At 43.1% G+C, this 27507-nt stretch overlaps 1 protein-coding gene across 5 annotated transcripts in view; it reads left to right on the top strand.

Annotated features, from left to right (window-relative positions):
• The window catches only part of RASGRP2 (RAS guanyl releasing protein 2), a 151193-nt gene that overhangs the window by 47666 nt on the left and 76020 nt on the right, over nt 1-27507 (top strand). For 4 of the 5 annotated variants that reach the window (XM_083164806.1, XM_083164805.1, XM_083164807.1 and 1 more), the window contains exons 2-6: nt 3555-3703; nt 7551-7653; nt 14726-14776; nt 14946-15077; nt 17143-17290. In XM_083164806.1, the coding sequence (XP_083020932.1) occupies nt 3634-3703; nt 7551-7653; nt 14726-14776; nt 14946-15077; nt 17143-17290 (504 nt within the window). In that variant the 5' untranslated portion in view covers nt 3555-3633. Of the gene's footprint in view, nt 1-3232; nt 3253-3554; nt 3704-7550; nt 7654-14725; nt 14777-14945; nt 15078-17142; nt 17291-27507 lie in introns of those variants that run through there. The other variant, XM_083164809.1, reaches the window with a different exon arrangement.

Raw genomic sequence — 27507 nt, 5'->3', positions numbered from 1 at the left:
AAAAAAGGGGGGATGGCCATCAATAGTTAAAACCATTGAGGGCCATACACCACATAGTGCAAATGACTATCAATGGTAGTATACTATCACCATCGATGGCAACCAGGAGGAACCCTTATTAATCCATATAGCAATTTCTATAACTTTCCTGCCAATGAACATTGTTAAAATGCAGCTAAAAGTAAGGGGGTTATTCCTTCTTAAATGGACAAAACCATGTGCACTGCAGGGGGGCAGATGTAACTTGTGTAGAGAGAGTTAGATTTGGGTGAGTTATTTTGTTTCTGTGCAGGGTAAATACTGACTGCTTTATTTTTACACTGCAATATAGATCTCACTTTGAAGTAAACCCAAATCTAATTCTCTCTGCACATGTTACATCTGCCCCACCTGCAGTGCACATGGTTTTGTCCATTTGAGAAGGAATTTGTCTTTGCGGGTGAACCAGAATAAGGGCCTAATTGTACTATAGTGATAAAAAAATACTATTTTTATGATAACTGAATTCAAATAAATAGATTTCTGTTTCTAATAATATACTTAATAATGTTGATTTGTAGTCTGCGAAAGGAGGCGTGGCCTTGTCTCCATGAGGTCACTTCCCCTGGTGCATGACATTTGGGGGTGTGAGTATGTGTCACAATCTCATTTTTCATCATCTAGGGCAGGGGTGGAGAACCTTTTTTGTGCCAAGGGCTGTTTGTTTGGGGAAAAAATCCTTTGGGGGCCATGAGTAAAAATGTTTCTTACAAATTGTCCTGCTGCAGCCGTCCCACGCTCCGGCGGCTGCCGCTGAATAGGACTGACAGTCTCCGGCTGCTGTTGATTAAGAGGAATCTCGCGAGAACTACCGACCTCTTGCGAGAATTCCCCTGTACTTGACTCCCGGCAAAGCCGCCGGGCGGGCCCCCGGGCCTGAGGTTCCCCACCCCTGATCTAGGGATTGCCCAATACAGTCTATCCTGGAACTTGTATCATGTATTTACCACTGGGCATTTCGCCCAACTGTTGGGACAGTGCACAAAAGGCAGGACTGTGTTGCTGAAATAGGGACAGTTGGGAGGGACAGATGTGGCCAAGTTGGTTGTTGCCATGATGCACTTGCACCTGTGCATACCTCCCAACTTTCCAGCAGGGGCAAGAAGGACACCCACAGCCAAAAAATTTTTGGGTGTGGTCTAAAAAGGGCGTGGTCTATACTTGCAGGGCCGCGACCGTTTTCACAGCTGTGGGTCCTGAATAGACGCTGTGGACATGCTTACAGCATCTATTCATGGGTGACAGTGGGGACTCCTAACTGCTATCCCCTTCGCCTGGGTACACTACTGGCCCCGGGCAGATGCAGGGATGTCCCCAAAACCCCTGACGTTCTCGCGGTAACCGGGACAGTTGGGAGGTATGCATTTGCATGCATTTATATAGTAACTACTTGCACATGGGTGAAAATGACCTGCATAATTGCAATAAGGCATTTCCCATGGAGTGCAGCTGTTCGCACATGCATGTAGGCAGGCAAGCTGGACTTTACAATGCAGAAATGTCTGCAGGGTATGATGCATGGGACCACTATACTATATCTCACCGTGCCACTATCCTTCTATATATTTCCTGACGTTTCTATCATGTTGCAGCTGTTCACCCATGCCTGTATGCCGGCGTGCTCGTCACGGCAATCTAGTTACACGCGCCAATAGTCACAGGTGTAATCCGCAGGGATTTATCTGTACATCATATATTAAAGATACTAGAATAAATTATGCAATTACAATTATACAATGGGTGACATGATATTTAAATGTATGGTATTGGGGGTAGAGTTTATTTTTCTGGTCTATTGTATCTCGTAGATAAGTTATTCACTAGCATTGAAGTCTCCCGGTCCTGCACCATGGCTACCCGTGGGTGGGCCAAGTGGCTTAAGGCACATTGTGCTCTGAATTGCAGAATTGTGTCCATGCCCACCACTTTACCATGCTGTTAATCTTGGCATTGTATAGTGAGAGGCAGGGCCACCATGATACTATCAGACTGCCATGCCCTCTCCATCAACCCTGTCCACTCCACCCTCGCAGAGTACTCAGCCACCATGATACGATCATACCGCCATGCCCTCTCCATCAACCCTGTCCACTCCACCCTCGCAGAGTACTCAGCCACCGTGATACGATCAGACCGCCATGCCCTCTCCATCAACCCTGTCCACTCCACCCTCGCAGAGTACTCAGCCACCATGATACGATCATACCGCCATGCCCTCTCCATCAACCCTGTCCACTCCACCCTCGCAGAGTACTCAGCCACCGTGATACGATCATACCGCCATGCCCTCTCCATCAACCCTGTCCACTCCACCCTCGCAGAGTACTCAGCCACCATGATACGATCATACCGCCATGCCCTCTCCATCAACCCTGTCCACTCCACCCTCGCAGAGTACTCAGCCACCGTGATACGATCATACCGCCATGCCCTCTCCATCAACCCTGTCCACTCCACCCTCGCAGAGTACTCAGCCACCGTGATACGATCAGACCGCCATGCCCTCTCCATCAACCCTGTCCACTCCACCCTCGCAGAGTACTCAGCCACCGTGATACGATCATACCGCCATGCCCTCTCCATCAACCCTGTCCACTCCACCCTCGCAGAGTACTCAGCCAGGGAATGTCTCTGGTCAGCCCAATATGACCAATGGTCATATTTTTTTGTTGATTCGCCTATTCTCTAATGTAGTGTGTGCATATATCATCATACAAGTGAGCCCGCTCTAAGCAAATGCTTCGAAAGCTAGTCTGCTACCTTGTGATTGCTTCTGTCTTTGTGCATGTGTGAGAGAGAAAGATATGTAGTTATACTCGCTACCAACAGATGGCAGTGTTCCGGAGACACACAAATGGACACTAGACATATATAGATATAGATGATAATGTGCAGTTATTGTGAATCTGATTGCAGCAAGAGCACTGTATACATTGTATTAATGGGGACAATATTATCATTACTTATGAGTTATGTGAATAAACACTACTGATGTTGCAAGATACCCAGGGGGATAAGATGCTAGGTAGGGGTTTCCAGAGCCAGAGGAAGCAAGCTATGAAAACAGGAAGTTAAAACAGTAAGATCACAACAGACAGAGGAAGAGGTTACCCAAAATCTGGGAGGGGTATGCTTGTATTTTGTGTTTACATATCACTTCACCTTTCTGCAATGGAAGTAACAGTATAAGAAAGTGCTTAGTGCATGCCACAGGTATGTGATTTATCTATGCGGCACAATCAATACTTCGGGTTTACTGGATAAAGTTTTTGTTTAGTAATAATTTTGAATGTTAGAATTTCTGTGCCTAAAATACAAAAATATACAGTATTTCTTCTCACATGAATCCCTTATTTATTAGTCTGTAGCACTGCTTCACCTGTAACCTTCATTATGTGTAGGCTGTTTTCATAGAACAGCAATTACTTCTATTGCTGGAACTACCGGGATAATGGTTTTCCAGGTACAAAAACTGCATAGCGATTTATTTAGTTATTTTTGTTGTTTGTATGCAGCTGGTGTGTTTGGCAGAATTGAGGACCTCTTGGGAACTCATCTTACAGAACCTTTGCAATTGTCAATGAAAAAACAGAAATGGATACTTTGGATCTGGACAAAGGCCTCACTATTGATGAAATGATAGCAGTATGCATCCAAAATTTTGGTAAGAGCTTGATGTGTTTTTTTTTTTTTAATATACAGGATATGTAAATATATAAAGAACACATACCTCCCAACTGTCCCGCTTTCCGCAGGAACATGCCGGTTTTTGGGGACATTACCCTGTCCTGCCCGGGGCCGGCAGTGTCTTGTTGGCAGATGGGCAGTTGGTAGTTCCCCCTCTCACCCATGAAAAGACGCTGTGTGCATGTGCACAGCGTCTCTTCATATCCCCCACAGCGGTGAAAATGGGGCGTGGCCTCGTGGAGCGTTGCGAGTGTAACTGTGTCATTTGAAGCCATGATTCTTAAGATGAACGGGTTTTGTGATGCAGTGGTGAAGACATTTAGGAGTAAATTTACTAAGATGGGAGGAGTTCTATTGAAGATGGGACGTTGTCCTTAGCAACAAAATCTTATTTATTTAGCACCGTCTAGAAGATATAATCTGGTTGCTATGGGTGACATTCCATCTTTAATAGAACCCACATCTTAGTAAATTTACCCCTTTAAGTTATCATGCCCATGTAAGTAAGGAATTATGTTTTGGAAAACATCTGTCTCTTTGTGCACAAAGTTCTCAGTTTGTCTGGTTACATATATTTATTTACAGTTCCTTATATAGCGCAGCATATTCCACTGAGCGTTACATCCGCTTTTGCACAATGGTTTGGATAAAGGGTTAAGCAAAGGCTCAGATCTCTGATCTCTCATCTTTTTCCAGAAGACAGTTACATTAAATGCAGAGATGTCTACAGGGTATGATGCACTTGTGACCACTATGTACTCCTCAATGAGTAAGTTAGAATCAGAATTAGTCGTGGAAGGCATCACAACAACCTCCTTTTGAACACTTGATTCCGAGGAGGTGAAGTATCTTACTTGGAAAACCAGGTTTCTTGAGGCTATTCCCATGGCTCAGAGGGTGTTGGAGTTATCTTGTCGATCTTCTTATATTATCATCATGAGGAAAGGGAAGTTCTTTGGTTGAACAAATCTCTTCAGCCTAAGGTGGTTTTTTTAATGTCAGATAAATCAGGACAAGAAAAGCTCACTGGTCTGTGCCTTTCTTTCCCTGCCCCATATAAAGCACTGGTTATAGATTACTCTGGCACTGGTAAGAACCGGTGTATTGAGGAAGAGGAACGTCTTTATTAATGATGTAAGAGAATTGTGTAGGACATCTCTGCTTAGGAAAACTGATCTTTCAATTCTTTATGGTGCCTACAAAAGAAGATGGCTTGAACAAAATCACATGATGCATAGAGTGATCACATAATTGGGCAGGAGTACCTGTCCCTTGCAATGTAAAGTGAGGACTTTTAGAGCTTTTTCCATATATGATCACACCAATATTCTTTGAGTGGATCCCCCTATAAGAACAACATTTTAGACATTGCCATGGTCCCGTGTCCACATATTGTTATTAATGAAAAAGTGGCATTTAAATCCTTTTCTATGGATCAGTTGGGGGGACATTCAGGAGCCAACATGATTGTGCTATTATTTTAGATTGTGTTCTCTTGTTTACAGCCCCTAATTACAGAGATGACGTGTTCTCTTACTCGCTCGTTAAGGTTTTCTCTGGTTATGACTTTTGTGACTTAGTTAAGAAACAAACTGAGTTTCCTACAGGATGGGGATATAGTTAAAAGAAAATATAAAGTTTAATATGCAAAAGGCATAATGGGCCAGTATCTCCCAAAGCTTTCTATATTTTAGTGTAAACACACCAACTTCAGTTTTACAACAAGCCCTGACCAGATTGAATCCACCAGGTTAATTCCAAATAAGACCGCTATATATTAAGGACAAAGTATTGAACAGCTGCCCACCAATGTAATCAACATTAGGATTCATCACACGGTCTCTAATGACATATATATACACCACGTGCTATTCACCAATATAAAAGGTCCTACTCATGCATAAAAAGATGTATAAAATAAATAATAACCATATAAAAAATAAGTGCACACTGCACAGCAATAGCATTTTATTAAGAAAAGACTAATACAAGTATATTGGGGTACAAATGATAGAGCATTTAAACTGATAAAACTAGAAGGGACTGAATGAAAATGTATTGTAATAATACTCAGAATGTAACAAAATATTTTAAAACATAAATCAGGTTAGTAATGATGGAAACTGAAAAATGGATTACAAAAGTTAGCAAGTGTAATCCCTAATCATTTTTTCAGTAGGTAAACGTCAAGTAAAATAAAACTCATAATATTGGACTACTAAATGATTATTATTTGTAAAGAAGTTTTCTTTTTTGTAAATATATTTTTTATGGAAAAGCAGGACACATTTTGTATAATAAAAGCCTTTAAGTGTTATTACTTGTCTAGCCGATGAGGATAAAGCACCTATCTCAGATAGAGTATATCTAGGTACAGATACACATGTAAAAATCCCTGGGGCTGTCCACTGCTGTATATTCTTTGTGTGATGTCTCTTGTTTGTCCACCGGTGGAAAGTGAAAAGGAAATCAGATGATTCGTTCCCACTGTTCACTCTCCGTGTTTGTTACACCTGACATTATAGGTCATTAACTATCCTTAGAGACTTCCCTCTATAGCTGGAACCCTTGGGGAACACTCACCCAGTAGTTCTGCCCCACGTGCCACAAAATATATATTTGTTTTTCCAAGAGCCAAGTTCCTCAGACACGAAAGCCATTCATTTCCCCATAGACAAATTTGTTTGCATAAAATACAAACTACAAACTCTTATCCGGGTCCGTATCTGGAAAAACATGCAGCTAAATCCATCTAATATCCGGATTTTGCAAGATCAGCTCACCATATTCCAATAGTAGAATGATCAGCAGCAAGTTAGATCTCGACAGCGTTCCCCTCAATTATAAATATGTGCTGTGTATATTATTCTATACCAAAGAGCATAGCTGTAGTGAGTGCAGGGTGTGCCGTTGCTTTTGGACTTGAAATCTAGGGGTCCTGTCTCTTGAGCCTCGCCAAACACAGATGTAGCCTTCTCTGGAGAGCCAGCAGCAATACAGTGCATAGAACAATACAAAAGGGGATTAGCATAGGATTAAGTTTGACAGATCTGGCTCACTTAATCCTATTAAAGGGCTGGATGAGGTTGACTCTATCTGTAGTTATATACCACGCTTCTGGAATTACACATTAAGAAACTGGCTCCGGCCTTTTGCCCAGCCTAAAGGGATTAGCAATCACATAGATAGTGCTTGCTGTCTCTTTTTTCAGTAATTAACCTCACTTACAGTATATGATCCATCTTGCACACTCCTGTTTTATCCTCGCAGGCGCAGTTAAGGCACAAGGTGGCATATTGTAAACTGGAGCATTACAATGTGGTGTAATAAGAACTGAACTCTGGACATTGTATTCTATAATGTGATCTACGACACTACTATAGAATGTAAATTGAACTAGGGAGCGACTATGGCACATACATTTAACATGCTAACTTAACATGGGTACTAATATGGGGTATAAAATGAACTAGGGCACTATGATGGGGTGTAAAATGAATTAAGACACTGCAATGCTTCCTAAAATGATCTAGAGCACTGGAGGATGATGAGACAAGGCGAGAGAGAAGGTGAAGAGATACCTACTCATTTCGAGTGCAGAGTGATCAAGAAAGATCACCATAAAGTGTCAGAGCTGGAATTTATATGCCCAGTACAATGCTCAATAAACCTGCAAAGTAGTTAAAGCTCTAACTGAAGCCTCAAGTGAGCTACAGTATGTGGATCGATTATATTCAGCATATGCTTGTATTATTTATTTTTCTCTTACCTCTGACTTTTACCATTGCCTACAGTGATGTATATATTGGCTCTGTCCTGTTTAGACTCTGATGGGAATCCTAAGGACCGAGAACTGGTGCAGATGTTTCTGATGATGCATCCTTGGTACATCCCTTCCGGGGACCTTGCCAAGAAACTCTTTGCACTATATCCTTTGGAATATTTGATATATCTTGTTTATTTCTGTATCATTGTGTACACACACACATATATGTCTGCACAATGGGGATTGAAGACAACAAGGCTCAATGAGCAGCATAAATATACAATAGCCCCCCCCCCCCCCCTCGAAAAAAAAAAATTCAGGCAACCCTGACTACCTCCTCTCCCCTTGGTACCTGCTTGTTAGGGGATACCCTCTGGCCACCGTGGGTCCGAAGTCCTGACAAAGGCTTTGCTTATTGCTAATGGATTCCCCTCTTCGGCTGCCAATAAAATATATCTCCCAAAATGGCCAAAGCCGCTAACATCCTTAATATTAGTCTTCTCTGAGATGGCAGCCATCTTGGGAGGGACATTTTCATTGTAGGCAGGTGTGTGGTATACAGTAACATAAATGATACATGACAATACAAAAGTAAATGGGGGTTCGGAGTGGATTAAGATGATTTCAACATTCCTATTAATGTTCCCATAGAAACCTCTGCCTCTAAACTCCTTAACCTCACATCTTCACTCACACATCACCCTCTCAAGTGAATGGATGCTCACTTAATCTGATTTCTCCAACTTCCCAATCCCCTTCTCTGACCATCACTTGCTCTCTTTTAACTGATCCCTCTCTGCTTCTCCGTCTCCACCTCATAAGTCTAACATCACTAAGCATAACATTGAGGCTACTGATATCGCATCCCTATCCTCCCTCTTTAACTCACTTCTTTTTCCTATTCTCTCTCTCTCGTGTCCTGAACAAGTCACTCTCCTATGTAATGTTTACTTTACTTCTGCTCTAGATTCTGTCGCTCCACCAACCACTATTCACCCTCGCAAACTAACACCTCAACCCTGGCACACCAAATTCACCAGATACCTGTACTGACAGTGGAGGAAATCACACTCTAAGAAAGACTTCCTCCATTTCACACACATATGCTTTTATCCTTCAGTGCTGCCCTTTCCCTTGCTAAACTAGCATACAGTACTTCAAGAACCTAAGTCCCAGTCTAAAACCCCCTGACGCCTCTTAGCCACTGTGAACTCCCTCCTCTGCCCCCCCCAACTTCCCTTTTCCTACTCACTCTGATTTTGACTTTGCCACTTATTTCACATGCAAAATTAACACCATACGTCAGGACATCACATCTCATCCCATCCCACCAGACAATCAGACACCAACCACCTCCTCTCCCTTACCACCCCTCCCCATCCCTCTTATCAACTCTGAGAGCCTTCTACCGTTTATCTGGTGAGGAACTACCGACCAATCTCTCTCCTCCATTTTGCCACCAAACATTCTTAAGCATATTGTCCACAACCTCCTTACTGCCATTCTATCCTCTCACTCCCTACTTGAGCCATTCCAGTCTGGCTTCCATTCACTTCACTCCACTAAAACTGCCCTCACAAAAGTCTGCAATGATCTCCGTGCTTCAAAATCTAAGGGCAACTACACTGTGCTTATTACCTGTGCTGGTTGAGAGGCGCTCCATCTGTACGTGGAATTCCTGACATGTCCACTTCATTCTATTCTTAATACTGGAGCCTGGCTCATCTTCCTCACCTAATGCACTACATCTAGCTCCTCTCTTTTACAAGCGCTTCACTGGCTTCCCTTCCCTAAGTGAAGCCAGATGCAGTCTGGCTTCACTGTGACTGGCAGTGACTTCCTATTGGAAGCCCGACCTGCCAGTCACCGAAGGCAGTCCCATTGAGAGGTGTTCCCTCCCTCCAGGATGCCTCTATATGGGTTGCCCATAAAAAAATGGGTTTTGCGCAGGTGCAGTACGAGGACGATACAGCATATGCACCAGACTCGGAATATGCCTCTATGGGCTGCTGCAAAAGCAGCCTATAGCGGCTGGGGGCCGGCGCATGTGCAGTACCAAAGAAGCTACTGTGCATGTGTCAACCCTGCGGTTCGGACTGCGACTGATGGGTCGGACAGGGACCTTGGGATTGTGATTGACAGCAGCAAGGAGATTGGGGAGAGCTGTGCCAGTCGCACAGAAATCACAAACTTATTATGCGGGTGGACCCTCTTTGTGCACTATTAGTATTCAATATTTCGATATGCGAGGGTGTGCTACCATAGACACAGAATGAATATATTGGGGAGGACAGAGAAAGGGTGTCTTTGGTTGGTGCACCAAAAGAGAATTTAATGATAAAACATGACTTTTATTGGTTTTATTAAAATAGTTGCGAAGATATAAAAAAAACACGAAAAACACATAGGACAACATTGAGTGATTTAAAAAGGATCTAATATATCTGCACTGTATGCTTATCCAGGATGTAACAATTATCAGATACAATGTATATATTCCTGGGGCTCACTATGCAGTAGCGATTAGCGCCTGAACACGGGTGTGATCCCGTTTCAGCGCTACCACTGGCAGCTGGGTTACCACAATGTACATACACATAGCATACACACTGTAAAACTGTCAATACCAGACATAACTTTTCCACTCTTAAATTTCAACCACCGTGCTTTATAAAATTATTCAGGGACAGTGTGAAGTGGCGTCCCACTAGGTGAGGATATATTATATCCTTTTTAAATCACTCAATGTTGTCCTATGTGTTTTTCGTGTTTTTTTATATCTTCGCAACTAATTCAATTAAACCAATAAAAGTCATGTTTTATCATTAAATTCTCTTTTGGTACACCAACCAAAGACATCCTTTCTCTGTCCTCCCCAATAGATTGACAGCAGCAGCGGTGGGGAGGAGCACAGCGATGGCGGCAGCGGAGGGGGGCCCGTATCGCCTCTCATTCCTTACTACTTCCTCCCACTCCTATCTCTATGCTTAGCTGTTCCCGTTCCAATGAACATGCAGCTCGTAGATTTTGGTGACTTAGTTTTTCTGTGCAGGGTAAACACTGGCTGTGAAGTAGTGGATACACACTAATGATATGCTAAAAATCTAATTATCTATATCATTATCGTGCATGTCGTTTAAAAAAAGAATCTGATGTGTAGCCAGCTTTAAATCTTTTTAGTCCAAGCACTTCTAAAACAGCTTCTTAATATAGACTGCGTTCCTTTTCCTGTTGTCCTGCTTTGTCCTTCCTGACATCTGACATCAGAGTAGAGCCTGGAGCTGACTCACAGGCTGTCTCCCTCTAGGACAAGGTTTTTGTCTCTGTTTTGCTGTCTTATTCTCGATTTTACCAAACACCAAGCTGCTTGATAAAGGTCCCTTGTGTATGGACCGAAACGTCGGGGCATGTTTGGATTATCATTTGATTAAATTTGCTATTTTTACTTTTGGATTAATTTGATTAATTTATCTGACAACACCCAATGGAATAGTGTTGTCTTGGTGAGTGCCCCACATCTCCAGTCTGAGGATTGGGGAACAAACTATACTGTGGGCACATCAACCCTTTGTCGGGCACCCCACTGTTGTGACTTTCCAAGTGCGAGTGCGGTCTCTCTCCCCCCATTATTTATATATATATATATATATATATTTTCTCCTCCAGAGGACTATGCTTCAGTATTTGCGTCCGGAGCTCAGTCACCCACACGTGTGTGGTAATACAGCTTAGCATACCGACGGCTACTACGGACTATTTAAAAATAACTTTGCACACCAACACTGGGTAAAGTCAGCAACGTTTCAATGTTATTCACAACATCGTCATCAGGCTTACAAACATTTGGGATTACAAACCTTAAATAGGACACCATCACTACAGTGACAAACCACATTTCCGGACTCAGGACCGCCCACCCGGCCCGTCGATGCAAAAGGACGTCATCAAGCTGATGCCGTAACCACGGACGCCAATGACCTCCTTACAAGTATACAATGTGCATAGCAACCACCAATTAACTGTAATAATATGAAAAAAGAGAGAAGAACAATTTCAATATAAAGCATGGACTACTAGAGTGATATAAACAATGGATTTTATAAAGAATTATTAGAAACATGTTAAGCTAAATTGTTCATTCAGACTCTTGGGTGCTAATGTATTTACACGCATGATCTACTGGCACTCTTTACGTAATAATGCAGCTCCACGGTCACCACCCCCATTTAAAAGGGGGGACGTAAGTAATCAATCATACGGTACCTCAAAGACTCCAAACTATGCTTCATTTAAAAAAAATGTCTAGCGACAGGCTGTTCACTCTCTCCTGTTTCTAATGCTAGTTTGATCGATGATCTGTGAGCAGCCATTCGCTCACGGAACGTACGCTCCATTTTTTCGATATAAAATAAACCACAAGGGCATATAATCTGGTATACTAAAAATCTCATTTTGCAGGTGAGGTGGAATCTTATATCGAAAACATGGCCAGATAATGGGTGAGAAAACTTGTTACCTTTAATTAAAAAACCACAAGTGATGCATTCACAGCCATAACATCCATTTTTTGATGTTAAGAAATGAGTAGGTTTTTAAACTCCTTGAGACATATCCGTATGTACCAGATAGTCTCGCAAGTTTCTGCCACGCTTATAACAATTCAGGAATCTGGTATTATCAAGACCCAATGATTGGTCTGAAGAAATTAACGGCCATTGTTTTTTTATTACCACACCAACCTCTCTGCTAGTGGGATAATATACTGTAGGCCATGGGAAAATGTTAGCTTTATTATTGGTGACCAACTTTCTCGTTAGTAAACTTGATCTATCAAGTGATAATACTTTATCTTTGGCACTCTACAAAAGACTTAGGATATCCTCTTTCATTGAATTTAGTTGACATTGCGTCGATCTGATTGGTACATACGGATATGTCTCAAGGAGTCAAAAAACCTACTCATTTCTTAACATCAAAAAATATATGACTCATCTTTTCTCCTAATTCCAGTGTTGCTTTGAGTTCTCAAGGGAGTCGTGGCTCAATGGGTCCTGATGATACTGGTGGCTCTGAGCTGGATGCAGCATCTCCCCTTCAGTACTCCGTACTATGAGCCTATTTCAGTACGGCCTGCATATCACCAAAAATTTATATTCTGCCATTTTCTGGGATCTGCGTGTTCATGAGCCATGAATTTGTGGTCACGTTCTGATGGAGCATTGCAGGGGATAAACTGGACAGTAGAGGAGTGTGGGGAACGTGGGTGGGGGGTGTGTGTGTGCAGTGGCTGCATGATGTCACTTGTAGCCACTGCGACCCAATAGATGCATCTGGTTTTGCAGCTCGGCTGTGCAGACTGGCGGTTATACAACGAAGCACTCATATAATAGCAATGCAATTTCAAAATTCCTTTGCCCTAGGACAGATATATTCATTATTGATAGTAATTTGATTGTATATATTTAATCAATATCTTCATGGACACCAAGCCAGTATGCTGCCACTTGGGTGTTGCTGCTGTGGTTGTTAGCTGAACAATTCTACCATGCAGCTTTTGGTATACTGTCCTTCACTCTGGCAGCCTGACAAGGGTCGGTTGTTGAGTGCCCCCCAGTCTTGCTGCAATTGGATTTTTGGTTACTTCCTGAGGCTCAGATGTGCTGTGTTTTGTTTTTGTCCGCCTGTTCCCTACTGTACTGTTTGTTGTTGTTCTAACTGTCCCACTGAGTCACATCTTCTCCATACTGGGCTTCTAAGGCTTTAGTGGGAAGAGCTAATTTCTTAACATATTGTAGATATGTGCCAGCTCCTGCTCACCCAATGGCAAGACCCATCGCCCAGTGTCCCCCATCCTGACACTGGACTGAGCAGTAAGATTCATTTAGTGTATTTGGAGGAGAGGAAACCGATAGCTTCCATTAAACAACCACATAAGAGATTAAGTGCCATAAAGCTAACCCTAACCCCCAACCCTAACCCCCAACTCTAACCCTAACCCCCAACCCTAACCCCTTACCCCCAACCCTAACCCCCAACCTTAACCCTTTGAGGAAATTATGCAGAGGACACTCATTTATATGTCATTGATCAGGGTCAAACTGTGTACAGTATGCATCAAATATCCAGTCAAATAAAGTTACACCCCTGCAAAAAGTATTCAAAAATATGAGCTAAATATAATCCTATTTGCATATTGACGCATTGAACATATAATTATAAATAAATGAATCCTAATAATATTGCAAATATGAAATAATTGCCGTTCGCAGGGTCTTACTGAGTGCAGCAGTTTCCATCATTACCATTTCCTCCGGCCGAGCAAGAGAAATCGGGGCAGCTGCATGTAGGGTAATACCATGAAAAGCCGAATAACTGAAGGAATGGTTGACTAAATCTATGAGACCCAAGCGGCCCCCACATTTTGAGAGAAGATGCAGAATTTTGTATAATCCTTGAACTATGGGCCTAATTCAAGTTGGATCAGAAGGGGTGGAATTTGGCCCCGTTCCGATGGTGGGCAGGTCTGCGCATGTGCGTATTTGTGCAAACGCCTTTTGTGAGTATGACACTCGCCATGGCGTTCATATGGTTGGGGGACGGAGGGGATCAGCATCAGGGGTACGCCCAGCTTTGTGTGGGCATCCCCAGGAAAATGTGTGGGGCGGGTGGCTGACATCACATGACGTCAGCGCTGCCCCATTTCTGGCGGATATCGGCTGTAATAAGTCAGTTCAGACTGAAGCCCGGAGAAATCATTTGATGGTGAGCGATTATTGAATGAGTTCTCCTGCTAGAGGCCGCGTGCGAGGGGATTCAGATGGCTGGGGGGAGGGCAGGCATACCGACTCGCTAAGCTGCCTAGCGAGCTGCTCTGAATCAGGCCATATATTCCATTCCATACCATTCACCATTTATAAAGTTTCTTACATAGCGCAGCAAATTGCGCGTTACAGTTGGATTTGTGTTTTGGAACAGCTGTCCGGGCATAAGAGCGTTGGCGTCACCCACAGAATGTTGCATCAGGTTTCGCACATAATTTCCCTGGGCCACCAAACCTCTTGCCTTGCCCTTGTTGCCTATTGCCGTAGTAATTTCACACACTGAGCGGCTGTTATCCTCTGGTTACAATGTGTATATGGCTTTTGTTATATTAGCTGTGCTAACGCTGCGTTGCCGCTATAACGTTATTATATATACCATAGCAAACTTCTGTTCTCCTTGACCACTTTTTACTTCAGAGGCTGGTGATAATGCGGAACGAGAGCGGATCTGCCATCTTGTGAGGTACCGGCATGTGCACCCCCTCTTATAATGATGATTACATTATTTTAGGTCAAATGCAAATTTTCAGTACATAATATTAACATGGGTTAACAACTTTCAGTACATGGTCTGTGTACATTCTGATTATAACCCAATCATAAAACACAAAATGTATCTGTTATATTTGAAGGTTCTGGATAGCTGAATACCCAGCTGAATTTGATCTCAATCCAGAATTGGGAGAACAAATTCGAGACCTGAAGAGGGCACTGGAAAACAAGGGAAACCGCAGAGAGAGCAGCCTCATAGACATCGAGAGTGTGTATGTACAGTGAGATCCAGGGTCTGAAATACTGCAAACCGTCAGCTGCTAAGTAAAAGCATACAAATGACACTTGCACATGTTGATACAATATGCCAATTCCTATACACTACATGTCACAATCTCCCTGTACAGGATGAGTTCCAAGATATTTCTGCTTTAAGGTCACACGTACTGGCTTGGGATTAAGGAAATGCCATTTAAGAATATCCCTAAAATCTGTACGGGAGAGGGGTTTTGTCCTGTAGCTGAAAGCATGGCTTATTCAGAACACGGGTGTGTATTAAAGTGTCATTAACATTTAATTGTAGTGGAGCCTCCTGCGTAGGTTTTTTTATTCTTAGTGTATTTTACAGTGTATACAATTTGCTGTTGGACTAAGGTGGAGAGACCACATACCCAGATCTTCTGTGTCTGCATTTGCTTCACATTGTAAACAACTGCAAAGTATATGCAGACAGACCCCAAAATCTTTCTATAAAATATAAATTACACAGGGGTCAATGCAATCTTTATTCTATGGTAAAAATATTAGGACATAGGGCCTTATTCAGAGCTGATCGCAGTACAAATTTGTTCTCAAAATGGGCAAAACCATGTGCACTGCAGGTGAGGCAGATGTAACATGTACAGAGAGAGTTAGATTTGGGTGGGGTGTATTGAAATTGAAATCTAAATTGCAGTGTAAAACTAAAGCAGCCAGTATTTACCCTGCACAGAAACAAAATAACTCGCCCAAATATAACTCTCTATGTACATGTTACATCTGTGCACGTGGTTTTGTCCATAAACTCACCATCGGGTATCCCCAGGCCCACACTTTACAATTAACACACTAAACCGTAACTTAAACCTTAACTTAATAACTTAACCTAAAATAAAGACATGGACACAAAGTGCTGGCGTTTCAAAAAGAATGTCAAATTTATTTTTGACAATTAAACTATGTGACTATAAATGGTGGCAGCACTAAAGAATGGTCACTAGAGGAAAAGTGGGGTTAAAGATCACTACACATACACACCATCGCTGGTGATCACTCTCCCTGGTTATCCACCCAGGCAGGTGGTGTGGCCATCCCCTGTGCAGAAGCATGGCCCATGACAATCGATTTCAAGGGATAGTGCACCCCACTATCTACACACACACACAGAGTTCTTAAAGGATGACCGTTCTTTACTGCCGCCGAAGAAGAGAAATAGGGAAGGGTGGGTGGGGCTTCGCAGGACAGAGGAAGTTCACTTCTAGCATGTGACCTTTCCTACCCTGCCTAAATTTCTCCCCCTGCACTGATAGGCCTTATGCCCATCCTCATTATCATATCACCTGACTAGCTACCAAGTGCAGCCTGCAGGAACCCATCAGTGGTTTATGTTCCCTCATTGCTAAATCAGCATTCGTGCTTCTTTTGAGAAGGAATTTGCCTTTGCGAGTGAACCCGAATAAGGGCCATAGTGCAGAACTTCTGGTACAATCCTCTTGGAGGGATTTAATCACCATTATTTTGCCATTATAAAGATGTCAATGTTCAGGAGAATTTCTCTAAAATGCTGAGAGCATTATGATGTGGGACAGGTACATTGCTGTATTGATGGGAGATGGATTTTGAACTTGCAGATGTGTTTGCTATAATTTGTTATGCTCAGTGGCGTAGCTCAGTTTTGGGGGGGACGCCCCCCGCCGCTGCCCTGCCCCGCCCGGCACCGCCAAGCACCCCCCCAAATCCCCAGCAGCCAGTTACCTATCGCGCTGGTCCCGGTGGCTCCGTTCTTCTGCTGTGGACCACCACAAAATGGCCGCCCCCATACAGCAGACAGTTTCAGAGAACTGTGTGCTATATGGGGGCGGCCATTTTGTGGTGGTCCTCAGCAGAAGAACGGAGCCGCCGGGACCAACGAGATAGGTAAGTCTGCGGGGGATTCGGGGGTGTAACTATAGCACCGCAGCCCCCGGCGCCCCCGCATGCACAGCGCCCCCCGCGGTGGCGGGGGCTGCGGTGCTATAGTTATGCCGCTGGTTATGCTCCTATAATAAGTGCAAAAGTTATTTCCACTTTGTGTTTCAGCCCATCTTATGGCTGGAAAAGACAAGTCACTCAGAGAGCACATGGTGGGCGGATCAGGAAGACATCTCTCCTGTTTGATCACCTGGACCCCAGTGAACTTGCAGAGCACCTAACACATATGGAATTTCACTCATTCTCCAAGATCTTGGTAAGATAGTCATGTAAAGTCTCCATGTTCTAATAACACTAAATAAATATATATATATATAATTTCCGTTTGTGAAATGAAACGTTGTTAGACTACTCTTGACTGGTGTCATTATTATTGGGGACCCGAGTGCCACTGTATCTGCTTGTTATTTCTGATCCCAACGTTGCTGTGATCTGTAGGCATCGGGGCCAAGTTATTTCCATTGGAAGAGTGCCAGCTCTACTGCGTGTGTGTGTATATATATATATATATATATATATATATATATATACAGTGGTCGAAGTGGAAATTTTGAAGTGGGGGTATGGAAAAGTAAAGAGTGAATATAGTGCGCACCTTCGGACACCCCCCTGTCCATCAACGTCCCCTGCCAGACTGCCCCGTTGTACAGGGGTATTACAAAAGCACAATATGCGCTGCTGAGTGATCAGAGAGCATCCTGAGGGGGAAAAAAAAGTTGTTTTTTTTTATCTTCAGATTAAAGTGGCGGTATGGCATACCCCCGTATACCGCCCCACTTCGACCACTGTATATATATATATATATATATATATATATATATATATAGATCCACAAAGCCTGCACTCACACCTTCATCTATGTACACTGGGTGGGGTGCCTTAATTGGACACAGGTCTCACCTGTGACCAAACAATATAACCAATTATCTCACAATTAAGTGAGAAAAAAGCACTCTCCACAAACTTTTTTTGAGAAAAAAAGCTGAAAAAATCTTTTTAAACAGTAAATAAATGATCAAAATGCAAAAAACCTGTTGCTGATAAAGTCTCTATCTCCAACGTTTCGATCACTGCAGTGATCTTTGTCAAGGAGTACAAGACACATGAAGTCAAAGGGCGGTATTCAATGAGGCTGATTCGCCAGGTTTTTATGGCGATTTTGTGCTGTAAGGCGAATTTTTGACTAAAACGGTGAATCACCCTATTCAATGACCAGATGGCGAATACATTTCAAGGTTTTTTTCACCATGATTTTTTTTTTCAGCTTTTTTTCTCAAAAAAAGTTTGTGGAGAGTGCTTTTTTATCACTTAATTGTGAGATAATTGGTTGGGTACTTGTGTGTTCTATCACGGCTCCCATCTCATCCCATCTCATTGCATACCATAAGGCTTAAGATGGTATGCAATGAGATAAGATGTGCTGCGATGGGACCCGATCTTATACAATTTAAAATTGTATACCACTATCCATGTCGGCGTGGAGTTGATTTTATATAGTGTGTCGAGCGCAGCGAGCCACCGAGCCCGAAGCGTGGCGAGCGGACGCGTAATAAAGTATTACGCGTCCCCTCGCGTGGCTTGCTGCGCTCGCCACGCTTCAGGTTCGGTGGCTCGCTGCGCTTGACACACTATATAAAATCAACTCCACGCCGACATGGATAGTGGGGGTATAAAAAAAGGTCGGAGGACGCGTACCGCCGCCCCTCGCGGGCTCGCTGCGCTCGCCACGCTTCGGGTTGGTGTTGATAGTGGGGGTGGCGTGGGGGTGCATTTAACATTAGGTTGCTTATACAATTAAAAATCTTATAGGGGGGCCAATTGACCTTGAAAGCAACCATTAGTGTGCTTATACAATTTAAAATCTCATCTCATCTCATCGTATGCCATTGTATGCCATATACAATGGTATACAATTTTAAATTGTATAAGATCCCATAAGATGGAAATCGTGGGAGCCGTGATAATACACAAGTACCATTGGTTGTATTGTTTGGTCACAAGTGAGACCTGTGTCCAATTAAGGCACCCCACCCAGTGTACATAGATGAGGGTGTGAGTGCAGGCTTATATATATATATATATATATATATATATATATATATATATATATATACTGACACTTCCATATTGTGATGATGGGTTGGGATCATTTGATGTACAGCATGATGGTCGACACCATTAGGTCGACATGGTTCTAGGTCGAAAGGTCATTAGTTTGACAGGTCGACAGGTCATTAGTTCGACATTGTTTAGGTCGACATGGGGTTTTTCACAGTTTTTTTTTACCTTAATGTTAACACAGTCGACAGGGACACAGTTTAAAATGCACCGCTGCGCTTGCAATGCATCAGGCTCGGTGCCTCGCTGCGCTCTGCACACTATTTTATTCTCCCACAATGCCCTAGTGGATAGTAGGGCATGAAATACCACCTGTCGGCACTTGTCGGCTCAAAAAACAGCGAAAAACCCCATGTCGACCTTTTGACTGTCGACCTAGACACGGTCGAACTAACGACTTGTCGAACTAATGACCTTTTCCCATGTCGACCTAGACCCCTGTCGACCTAGACTATGTCGACATTTCCCAGGTCGACCTAATGACTGTCGACCATCATGCTGTAGACCAAATGACCGCATCCCATTGTAATACAGTATAAGCTAAATTTGACAAATGTATATGTAGTTGTACAAGACCATTATATAATTATTATGATGATTGTTGAGTTTTCCTAAAATGAAATACATGAAACAATCCATAATTAAATAAAAATAATGCTTTGTCTGGATTGTATGTAATTGATATATAAATCACTTTAGAGGTTTAAAGTTAATGAATTGACATTTCATTTCCGCATGGCCGTGGTCTGCGTATCCGGATCATGTCGCATTTCCATATTCATTTCTGTTGTAGTAAAGCCGGAGTGACCCAGCCAGTTTCCCAGTTTCCCAGTTTCTATGAATATTGACATTTTGCACCGCCAGAATAATTTAACAGAACAAAATGATGTTCAGGGAAGATACAGATGAAAAAAGCAAAATGCTGGGAAATCACAATATGGAACAGGAAACTGAGAGGAAATTAGGATAGCAGAAATAGTGTATTCCTTGCTGTGTTGCCAGTTTTTTTCTTTGGTACATGGCTGATATATTCTGATTGCTAGACTCAGTGTAAATGCAACTGTGATATCACTGGTTATTGCCTAATCTATTCAGAGAATTTGTATGACTTAAGCTAGTGTTGCACAACCATTTCCCAGCCGTGACCCCAAGTTTTAGTGTTCTATTGGCTTGCAATCCCAAATAGTGTGTCATCGATCTGAGACCCTAGGTACAGTATCAGTGTCAGCATTGCATTGTTCTGCAAATACATATTTCAGTTTTCCATTGGTCTATGAGCCCGAGTTTTAGCATACCATTTATCTGGGACATCAAGTGTCAGCACCAATGTTATGCTCTCAGGCAAATGGAATACGCAAACTTGTGGCCCCAATACAAAGAAAGTCAGGATCAATACTTTTAATCTAGGATCACAAGTTAACAATGGTCTTGACCACAAGTTTCAGTATATAATTGGTCGGGGATCACAAGTTCAGTGTTCCATTGGTCCTGGACCTCTAGTTTCAGTGTTCCCTTGGTCTTGGACCTCTAGTTTTAGTGTTCCATTGGTCCTGGACCTCTAGTTTCAGTGTTCCCTTGGTCCTGGACCTCTAGTTTCAGTGTTCCCTTGGTCCTGGACCTCTAGTTTCAGTGTTCCCTTGGTCTTGGACCTCTAGTTTCAGTGTTCCATTGGTCCTGGACCTCTAGTTTCAGTGTTCTCTTGGTCCTGGACCTCTAGTTTCAGTGTTCCCTTGGTCCTGGACCTCTAGTTTCAATATACCATTAACCTAAGATCCCAAGTAAATTCATTTGTTTATATGATCCTTTAAAATATACCAACATTAAACAACTCCATGTGATAGTGTCCTGTACATTTATTTTATGTAGTTTGGTACTATTATGTTTTATTACTATCCTAATAAACAAATGAATGCCATCTACCTAAAAGCACTGGTGAGGTCCTTCTTTATAAATGACCACTAAATAAATGGAAGTGGGTGTATCGCGCTCTACCCGAGGACAAGACAGGTTGGGCTGTAGGGGTTTGGGATGGGTTGGTGCTGCAAGTCCTGGGTTTGTCCACAAACCTTGGGTACTTGGTATGATTGGGGGGGTGGGGGGGTGGACTGTGCACTCTACATGGGGTATCAGTAAGTTGAAACTGTGTGGGTGCGTTTATGTAAATAGAAGACATACACTGGTGTGGTTGAAGGAATATATTTATTGAACTAAATAAATGGGGGTGCCTCAAATGGGGTAAGGGTAGTTCTTGGTGTTAGGTACGTGGGGGTACGTACCAAGTAAAACTCACAGTTAGGATACCGCCCTGTCACACTGGGGGGGAAATGGGAGGTGTGAGAAGGGGGTCCTATAGACTGTGGTGTTGTGGGGTACAAAGTCAGTTCCTGGAGTATCACTTAACAGGTGGGCCCGTGTGCTGTTGCTAATGGAGAGCTCTTGTGGGAATAAGGGTGTCAACAGATCCCTTTTTCTATCATAAGCCCTAGATGTGGACTTAGGTCTCTACCATGTAGCCGCAGCTGGATTGATTGGATCGGTGTAAAAACGCTTCACTGCTGTGTGTCAAAAGTTGCTGGTGGTAAAGTTGTATTTGACAACAGTGTGAAGTGCGAGCCCATGTCAAAGGGGGGTGGGGTTTAGGCAAGGAGCGGCACCCCACAACCTTGCCTCTTACCCTGTCCCTGCTCAGGTTGAGCGATGCTGTGCAGTTCCATACGTAGCCGAACAGGCGGTGGTCCAGTCCTTAGGTGATGTAGCTTGCGAGTGAGCCTTGCACTCGACCTGCCTGGGACTCGGGTCCTGGTGTCCGTTAGGTGCCTGGTTCTCCCCACTGTTGGGATGACAATACTCGGTGCTCCGGAGCATGTCACTTCAGTGTCAGTGCGCTCAACTCACTTGCCGGGAGGAGACTTGGCGCCGGATGGCCATGATGCTTCATGTGTGGTGGCTTGTGGGTGCTGTAGGCCAACGCGTTTTGGCTGTAAAGCCTTTGTCAAGGATTACTGATTGACTCAGTGCCCACTGTAATGTAGACTTGTCTCAGCACTTGATTCATGTGATTGGTTGGTTGATGTGGGCGTGCTGGAGGGGTGTCTACTGGGGGTTGTACGGTGATTAGCGATTCCCCCCCCCCCCCCACGTCAAATTGGGCATCACTTGTTTAATGGCTTTGAATGTCATTTTGGATGGGTCTTTGTTATGGACTTCCTTGAAGTGTTGTGACAGACTGTGTTGTTCGAACCCTGTTCTGATGTTTCAGATGTGTTCATATATCCTGTTTTTGAGGGGTCTGATCGTTCTCCCTCTGCACTGTGTGCACCCCCCCCCCCCCCAACATTAGATAAATTATAGACTTTTTTTTTAAAGATATAGGATTTATTTTGATTACAAAAATGAATCAATTGAAAAATATTTGACATTAAAATAAAAAACCCACAGAGAAAACAGAAAGAAAATCTGTAGGTCAACATGTCTTGTGTGATTTGTACCTCACACTGGAAAGTGTTGGTGGATGGGGAAATCACATTACAATCGTGTTCGCTTTCCTGAATGCTATTTTGTTAATCATTAAATTAGTCTTATCTTGGAAGTGCAGTTATACAGGGCATCAACAGGAAAAAGTAGAGAAGAAAGGTAAAGGAAATAATATTGTTTGACATATACTGTAAATCCTTATGGATATGGCTGCCTTTTATTAAGTACTTTAAACAGGGTTGCCTACCCTACCGGAATGGCCGTGAGGCTCCTGAAAATCGGATCCCCCTCCCAGCTCGCCAGAAACATGGCCAACCCTCCTTGATTCCGGCACTCCCCACCCACCCCTGCATCTCCCCCACGGCAGCGTTAATTTCCCGCAAATACAAAGATAATGGGAGGATAATTACCAAAGGAGTTTCTTCAATACTCCAGAAACTGTCATACAATACAAAGATGGGTAATCAACCTTGACCAGCGCTAGATAAATAAAGGAAAGTTTACTTCCCTTATGAGGCTCCGTGTGTTAATTTTCCTCGATGTAACAGTGGATGCGCTAAATGTCCTCCTGTGCTTTAATCATGTTTAACCATGGAATTGCACATGTAAGAAAACATATCGCATCTCATAGCGCATAATTTAATATCACATTAAAACGCACATTAAAAACACAATGGTTCCTTAGTGGGAAAAAGGTCTCATCACAAAAAAGCACATAAACAGTAAAAAGCAATGTAAAGTGGCGAGTGCAAATGGGAAGGCCTGAGGATAATTACAAGATGGTAAATAACTGTCCAATTACAGGTCAAAAACAGCGTACAAATAACAAGTGATGTCCCGGGCATAAACAGGAATCGGCTCAGCTGCGGCAAGATATCCCAGAGATTCCCTTTGTCCTGCCTCCACCGACGTGTTTCAAACCAAACGTATTCTTTATCAAGGTGTAACTAGAGTGTATGGCATTATCCTATTTAAGGTTTTAGTTGTCCAATCAAAAAAGTCCATATTGAGTGTCCCATTCGCAGCGTGAGACGGCAAACACCGGTACTTCCGATATCGTCGTCATGATCGCATCACTTCCGCCTATGTCACTTCCGCTTAGCGTCCCAACACATCGGAAGTCACGTGATTCGGCCGGTGGCTTGGGCTTTCTACACACATAGCCCCGGCCTTCTCATATATTCCACAGGGTTACTTCCGCCCTTACTTAGTATTGGCAAGGTGTTTATTGTTATCTATGTGGTTCCGCTGTATCCTTATGAAGACGGAAATAAAGATATTCAATAATGGAAATAATGCATAAAAACAATGAATACAATAAAAAACTTTTTTTTTTTTTTTTTTTTTTAATAACTTTTTATTGAATTTTCAATAGACACACAAAAGAGATGTCAACATTGCGTAACACAGCAAATATGGCACATCGGTCAGGGATCCGGTATATATAAATGACAACATTGGCATGAGACGTAAGACACACACATTAGGGGGGGGGGGGGGGTAAAAGGGAGCGATTAATTAAGTATTGTTGTTAAATTGTCTAGGAGCGACACATAATCATAAGTATAATAACAATCAAAACACAGTCAATAAAATACATTTCTATAAAAACCATTTGAGATCAAAGTCTGCGTTTATCCCGTTACGTCGTAGGGTATTAAAATTATATATCATTTGCATTTCCATTTTGGCTAATTGTATGCCCAAATCTCGTCTGCGGCAATGTCCTTCAATCAATTTAATGCCTACAAACATTTTGATGTGTTCAATAGAGCATGCATGATGGGTTTTGAAATGCAAGGACAAAGAATGAGTTTGTAGTCCTTTTTTAATGTTCCTTATATGTTCCCCTATACGTATTTTGTGGGGACGGGAGGTTCTCACTATACAGTACAAACCACAACTACGCCCAGTCAGATAGATCACATTTTTGACATTACAAGTGATAAATTCTTTGATTTGGTGATCTATACCATTAATGATCACCTTTGATGTTACTTACTGTACACCACATCGGTGAAAACCTCTGCTTCTAATACCTCTTCTTATTGCATTGGGAGGATGCATGCTACGTGTAAGGTGATTGCCCGGATTTACTACCCTTCTGTAACTGGCTCGTTTTTTAGGAGGTTCTTGTTTATCCGCACCGATTGTTCTAATGTCTTATGTTGGCTGCTATAATCTGTAATGAAAGCCCATTTCTTTATATCTGATCGTTGAGAGCCTTTCTTATCCTGTAAAAGGATGGTACGGTCAATTGTATCCACCTTTTCTCTCTCTCTTGGTATAAATATCATATCCGCTCTCTTTGAATTTCTTAGCCATGACGGTTGCCTGTAATTTTTGTCTTCAGTGCAATTGCATTTTAAACGTTTGAACTGGCTCTGTGGTATACATTCGAGCCAGATTTTGTGATGGCAACTATCCAAATTTATATAACTTTGAGAGTCTGTGGGCTTAGTGTAACTCTTGGTTTTTAGAGACCCATTTTCCTCATAAATAGTAATGTCTACATTTATCGCTAATGTTAAAAGAAAATTCGATATTAAAATCATTAGTGTTTTGCAGATTTCGGGGCGGGGCTAAATATGCAAATTACGTAATTTTGCCCCACCCACTCCTCGAAGATCCGCAAATTGCGGGATTGCAGTGCTGTGCTTGATGACATCTAAAGCAGGCCCCGCCCCTTGAAGTGTTGCGGACAGTCTCCTCTGACTTGAAACTGTACACATCTAAATTTAACATGAAAAATATTAAATAACATATTATTATTAGTCAGACATTTTATATTACCAGCCTATAATGCTTCCAGGTTTTTACACTAAGGACCTGCTAGTTGCAGTAACTTCTGAGATTTTTCACATTTAAATCACCAAAATCTCAACATTTACCACAACTAATAGGCTATTACATTCTCCAAATGTTCAGTACAATGCAGAATAGTATTGTTTTAGTAACATCAAAGTTGCATAGTTCTATAAAGTACACTGGATTTGATATGTTTGCTGTGGGTGGTATTAAGTTGCCGGCACAACAGCAGCATCCTGATGTGCAGAATCCTGGCACCTACTAGGTAGTTTTTGTAATCCTTACCTTCTACTTCCCTTAAACCTCCCTACCTGCAGCCTAACACTAACACCCATCTTACTGCCTAACCCTAACCCCCATTTTACTACCTAACCCTAATCCTCCCTTCCTAGTGACTAATGCATACCCTCCTCCTAACATTTCCCCCATTCCTACAGCCTAACCCTAACCCCCACCTTACTGCCTAACCCTAATCCTTCCTTCCCAGTGACTAATGCATACCCTCCTCCTAACATTTCCCCCATTCCTGCAGCCTAACCCTAACCCCCACCTTACTGCCTAACCCTAATCCTCCCTTCCTAGTGACTAATGCATACCCTCCTCCTAACATTTCCCCCATTCCTACAGCCTAACCCTAACCCCCACCTTACTGCCTAACCCTAATCCTCCCTTCCTAGTGACTACTGCATACCCTCCTCCTAACATTTCCCCCATACCTGCAGCCTAACACTAACACCCATCTTACTGCTTAACCCTAACCCCTATCTTACTGCCTAACCCTAATCCTCCCTTCCTAGTGACTAATGCATACCCTCCTCTTAACATTTCCCCCATACCTGCAGCCTAACCCTAACCCCCACCTTACTGCCTAACCCTAATCCTCCCTTCCTAGTAACTAATGCATACCCTCCTCCTAACATTTCCCCCATTCCTGCAGCCTAACCCTAACCCCCACCTTACTGCCTAACCCTAATCCTCCCTTCTTAGTGACTAATGCATACCTTCCTCCTAACATTTCCCCCATACCTGCAGCCTAACACTAACACCCATCTTACTGCCTAACCCTAATCCTCCCGTCCTAGTGACTAATGCATACCCTCCTCCTAACATTTCCCCCATTCCTGCAGCCTAACCCTAACCCCCATCTTACTGCCTAACCCTAATCCTCCCGTCCTAGTGACTAATGCATACCCTCCTCCTAACATTTCCCCCATACCTGCAGCCTAACCCTAACCCCCATCTTACTGCCTAACCCTAATCCTCCCTTCCTAGTGACTAATGCAAACCCTCCTCCGAACATTTCCCCCATTCCTGCAGCCTAACCCTAACCCCCACCTTACTGCCTAACCCTAATCCTCCCTTCCTAGTGACTAATGCATACCCTCCTCCTAACATTTCCCCCATTCCTGCAGCCTAACCCTAACCCCCACCTTACTGCCTAACCCTAATCCTCCCTTCTTAGTGACTAATGCATACCCTCCTCCAAACATTTCCCCCATTCCTGCAGCCTAACCCTAACCCCCACCTTACTGCTTAACCCCCATCCTCCCTTCCTAATGACTAATGCATACCCTCCTCCTAACATTTCCCCCATTCCTGCAGCCTAACCCTAACCCCCATCTTACTGCCTAACCCTAATCCTCCCTTCCTAGTGACTAATGCATACCCTCCTCCTAACATTTCCCCCATTCCTGCAGCCTAACCCTAACCCCCATCTTACTGCCTAACCCTAATCCTCCCTTCCTAGTGACTAATGCATACCCTCCTCCTAACATTTCCCCCATTCCTGCAGCCTAACCCTAACCCCCATCTTACTGCCTAACCCTAATCCTCCCTTCCTAGTGACTAATGCATACCCTCCTCCTAACATTTCCCCCATTCCTGCAGCCTAACCCTAACCCCCATCTTACTGCCTAACCCTAATCCTCCCTTCCTAGTGACTAATGCATACCTTCCTCCTAACATTTCCCTCATTCCTGCAGCCTAACCCTAACCCCCAACTTACTGCCTAACCCTAATCCTCCCTTCTTAGTGACTAATGCATACCTTCCTCCTAACATTTCCCCCATACCT

The sequence above is a fragment of the Crinia signifera genome, chromosome 11 (assembly GCF_055691185.1).
Source record: "Crinia signifera chromosome 11, ASM5569118v1, whole genome shotgun sequence".
NCBI lineage: Eukaryota > Metazoa > Chordata > Amphibia > Anura > Myobatrachidae > Crinia > Crinia signifera.
The sequence above is the reverse complement of the archived record's forward strand: the minus strand, read 5'-3'. Positions and strand labels throughout refer to the sequence as shown.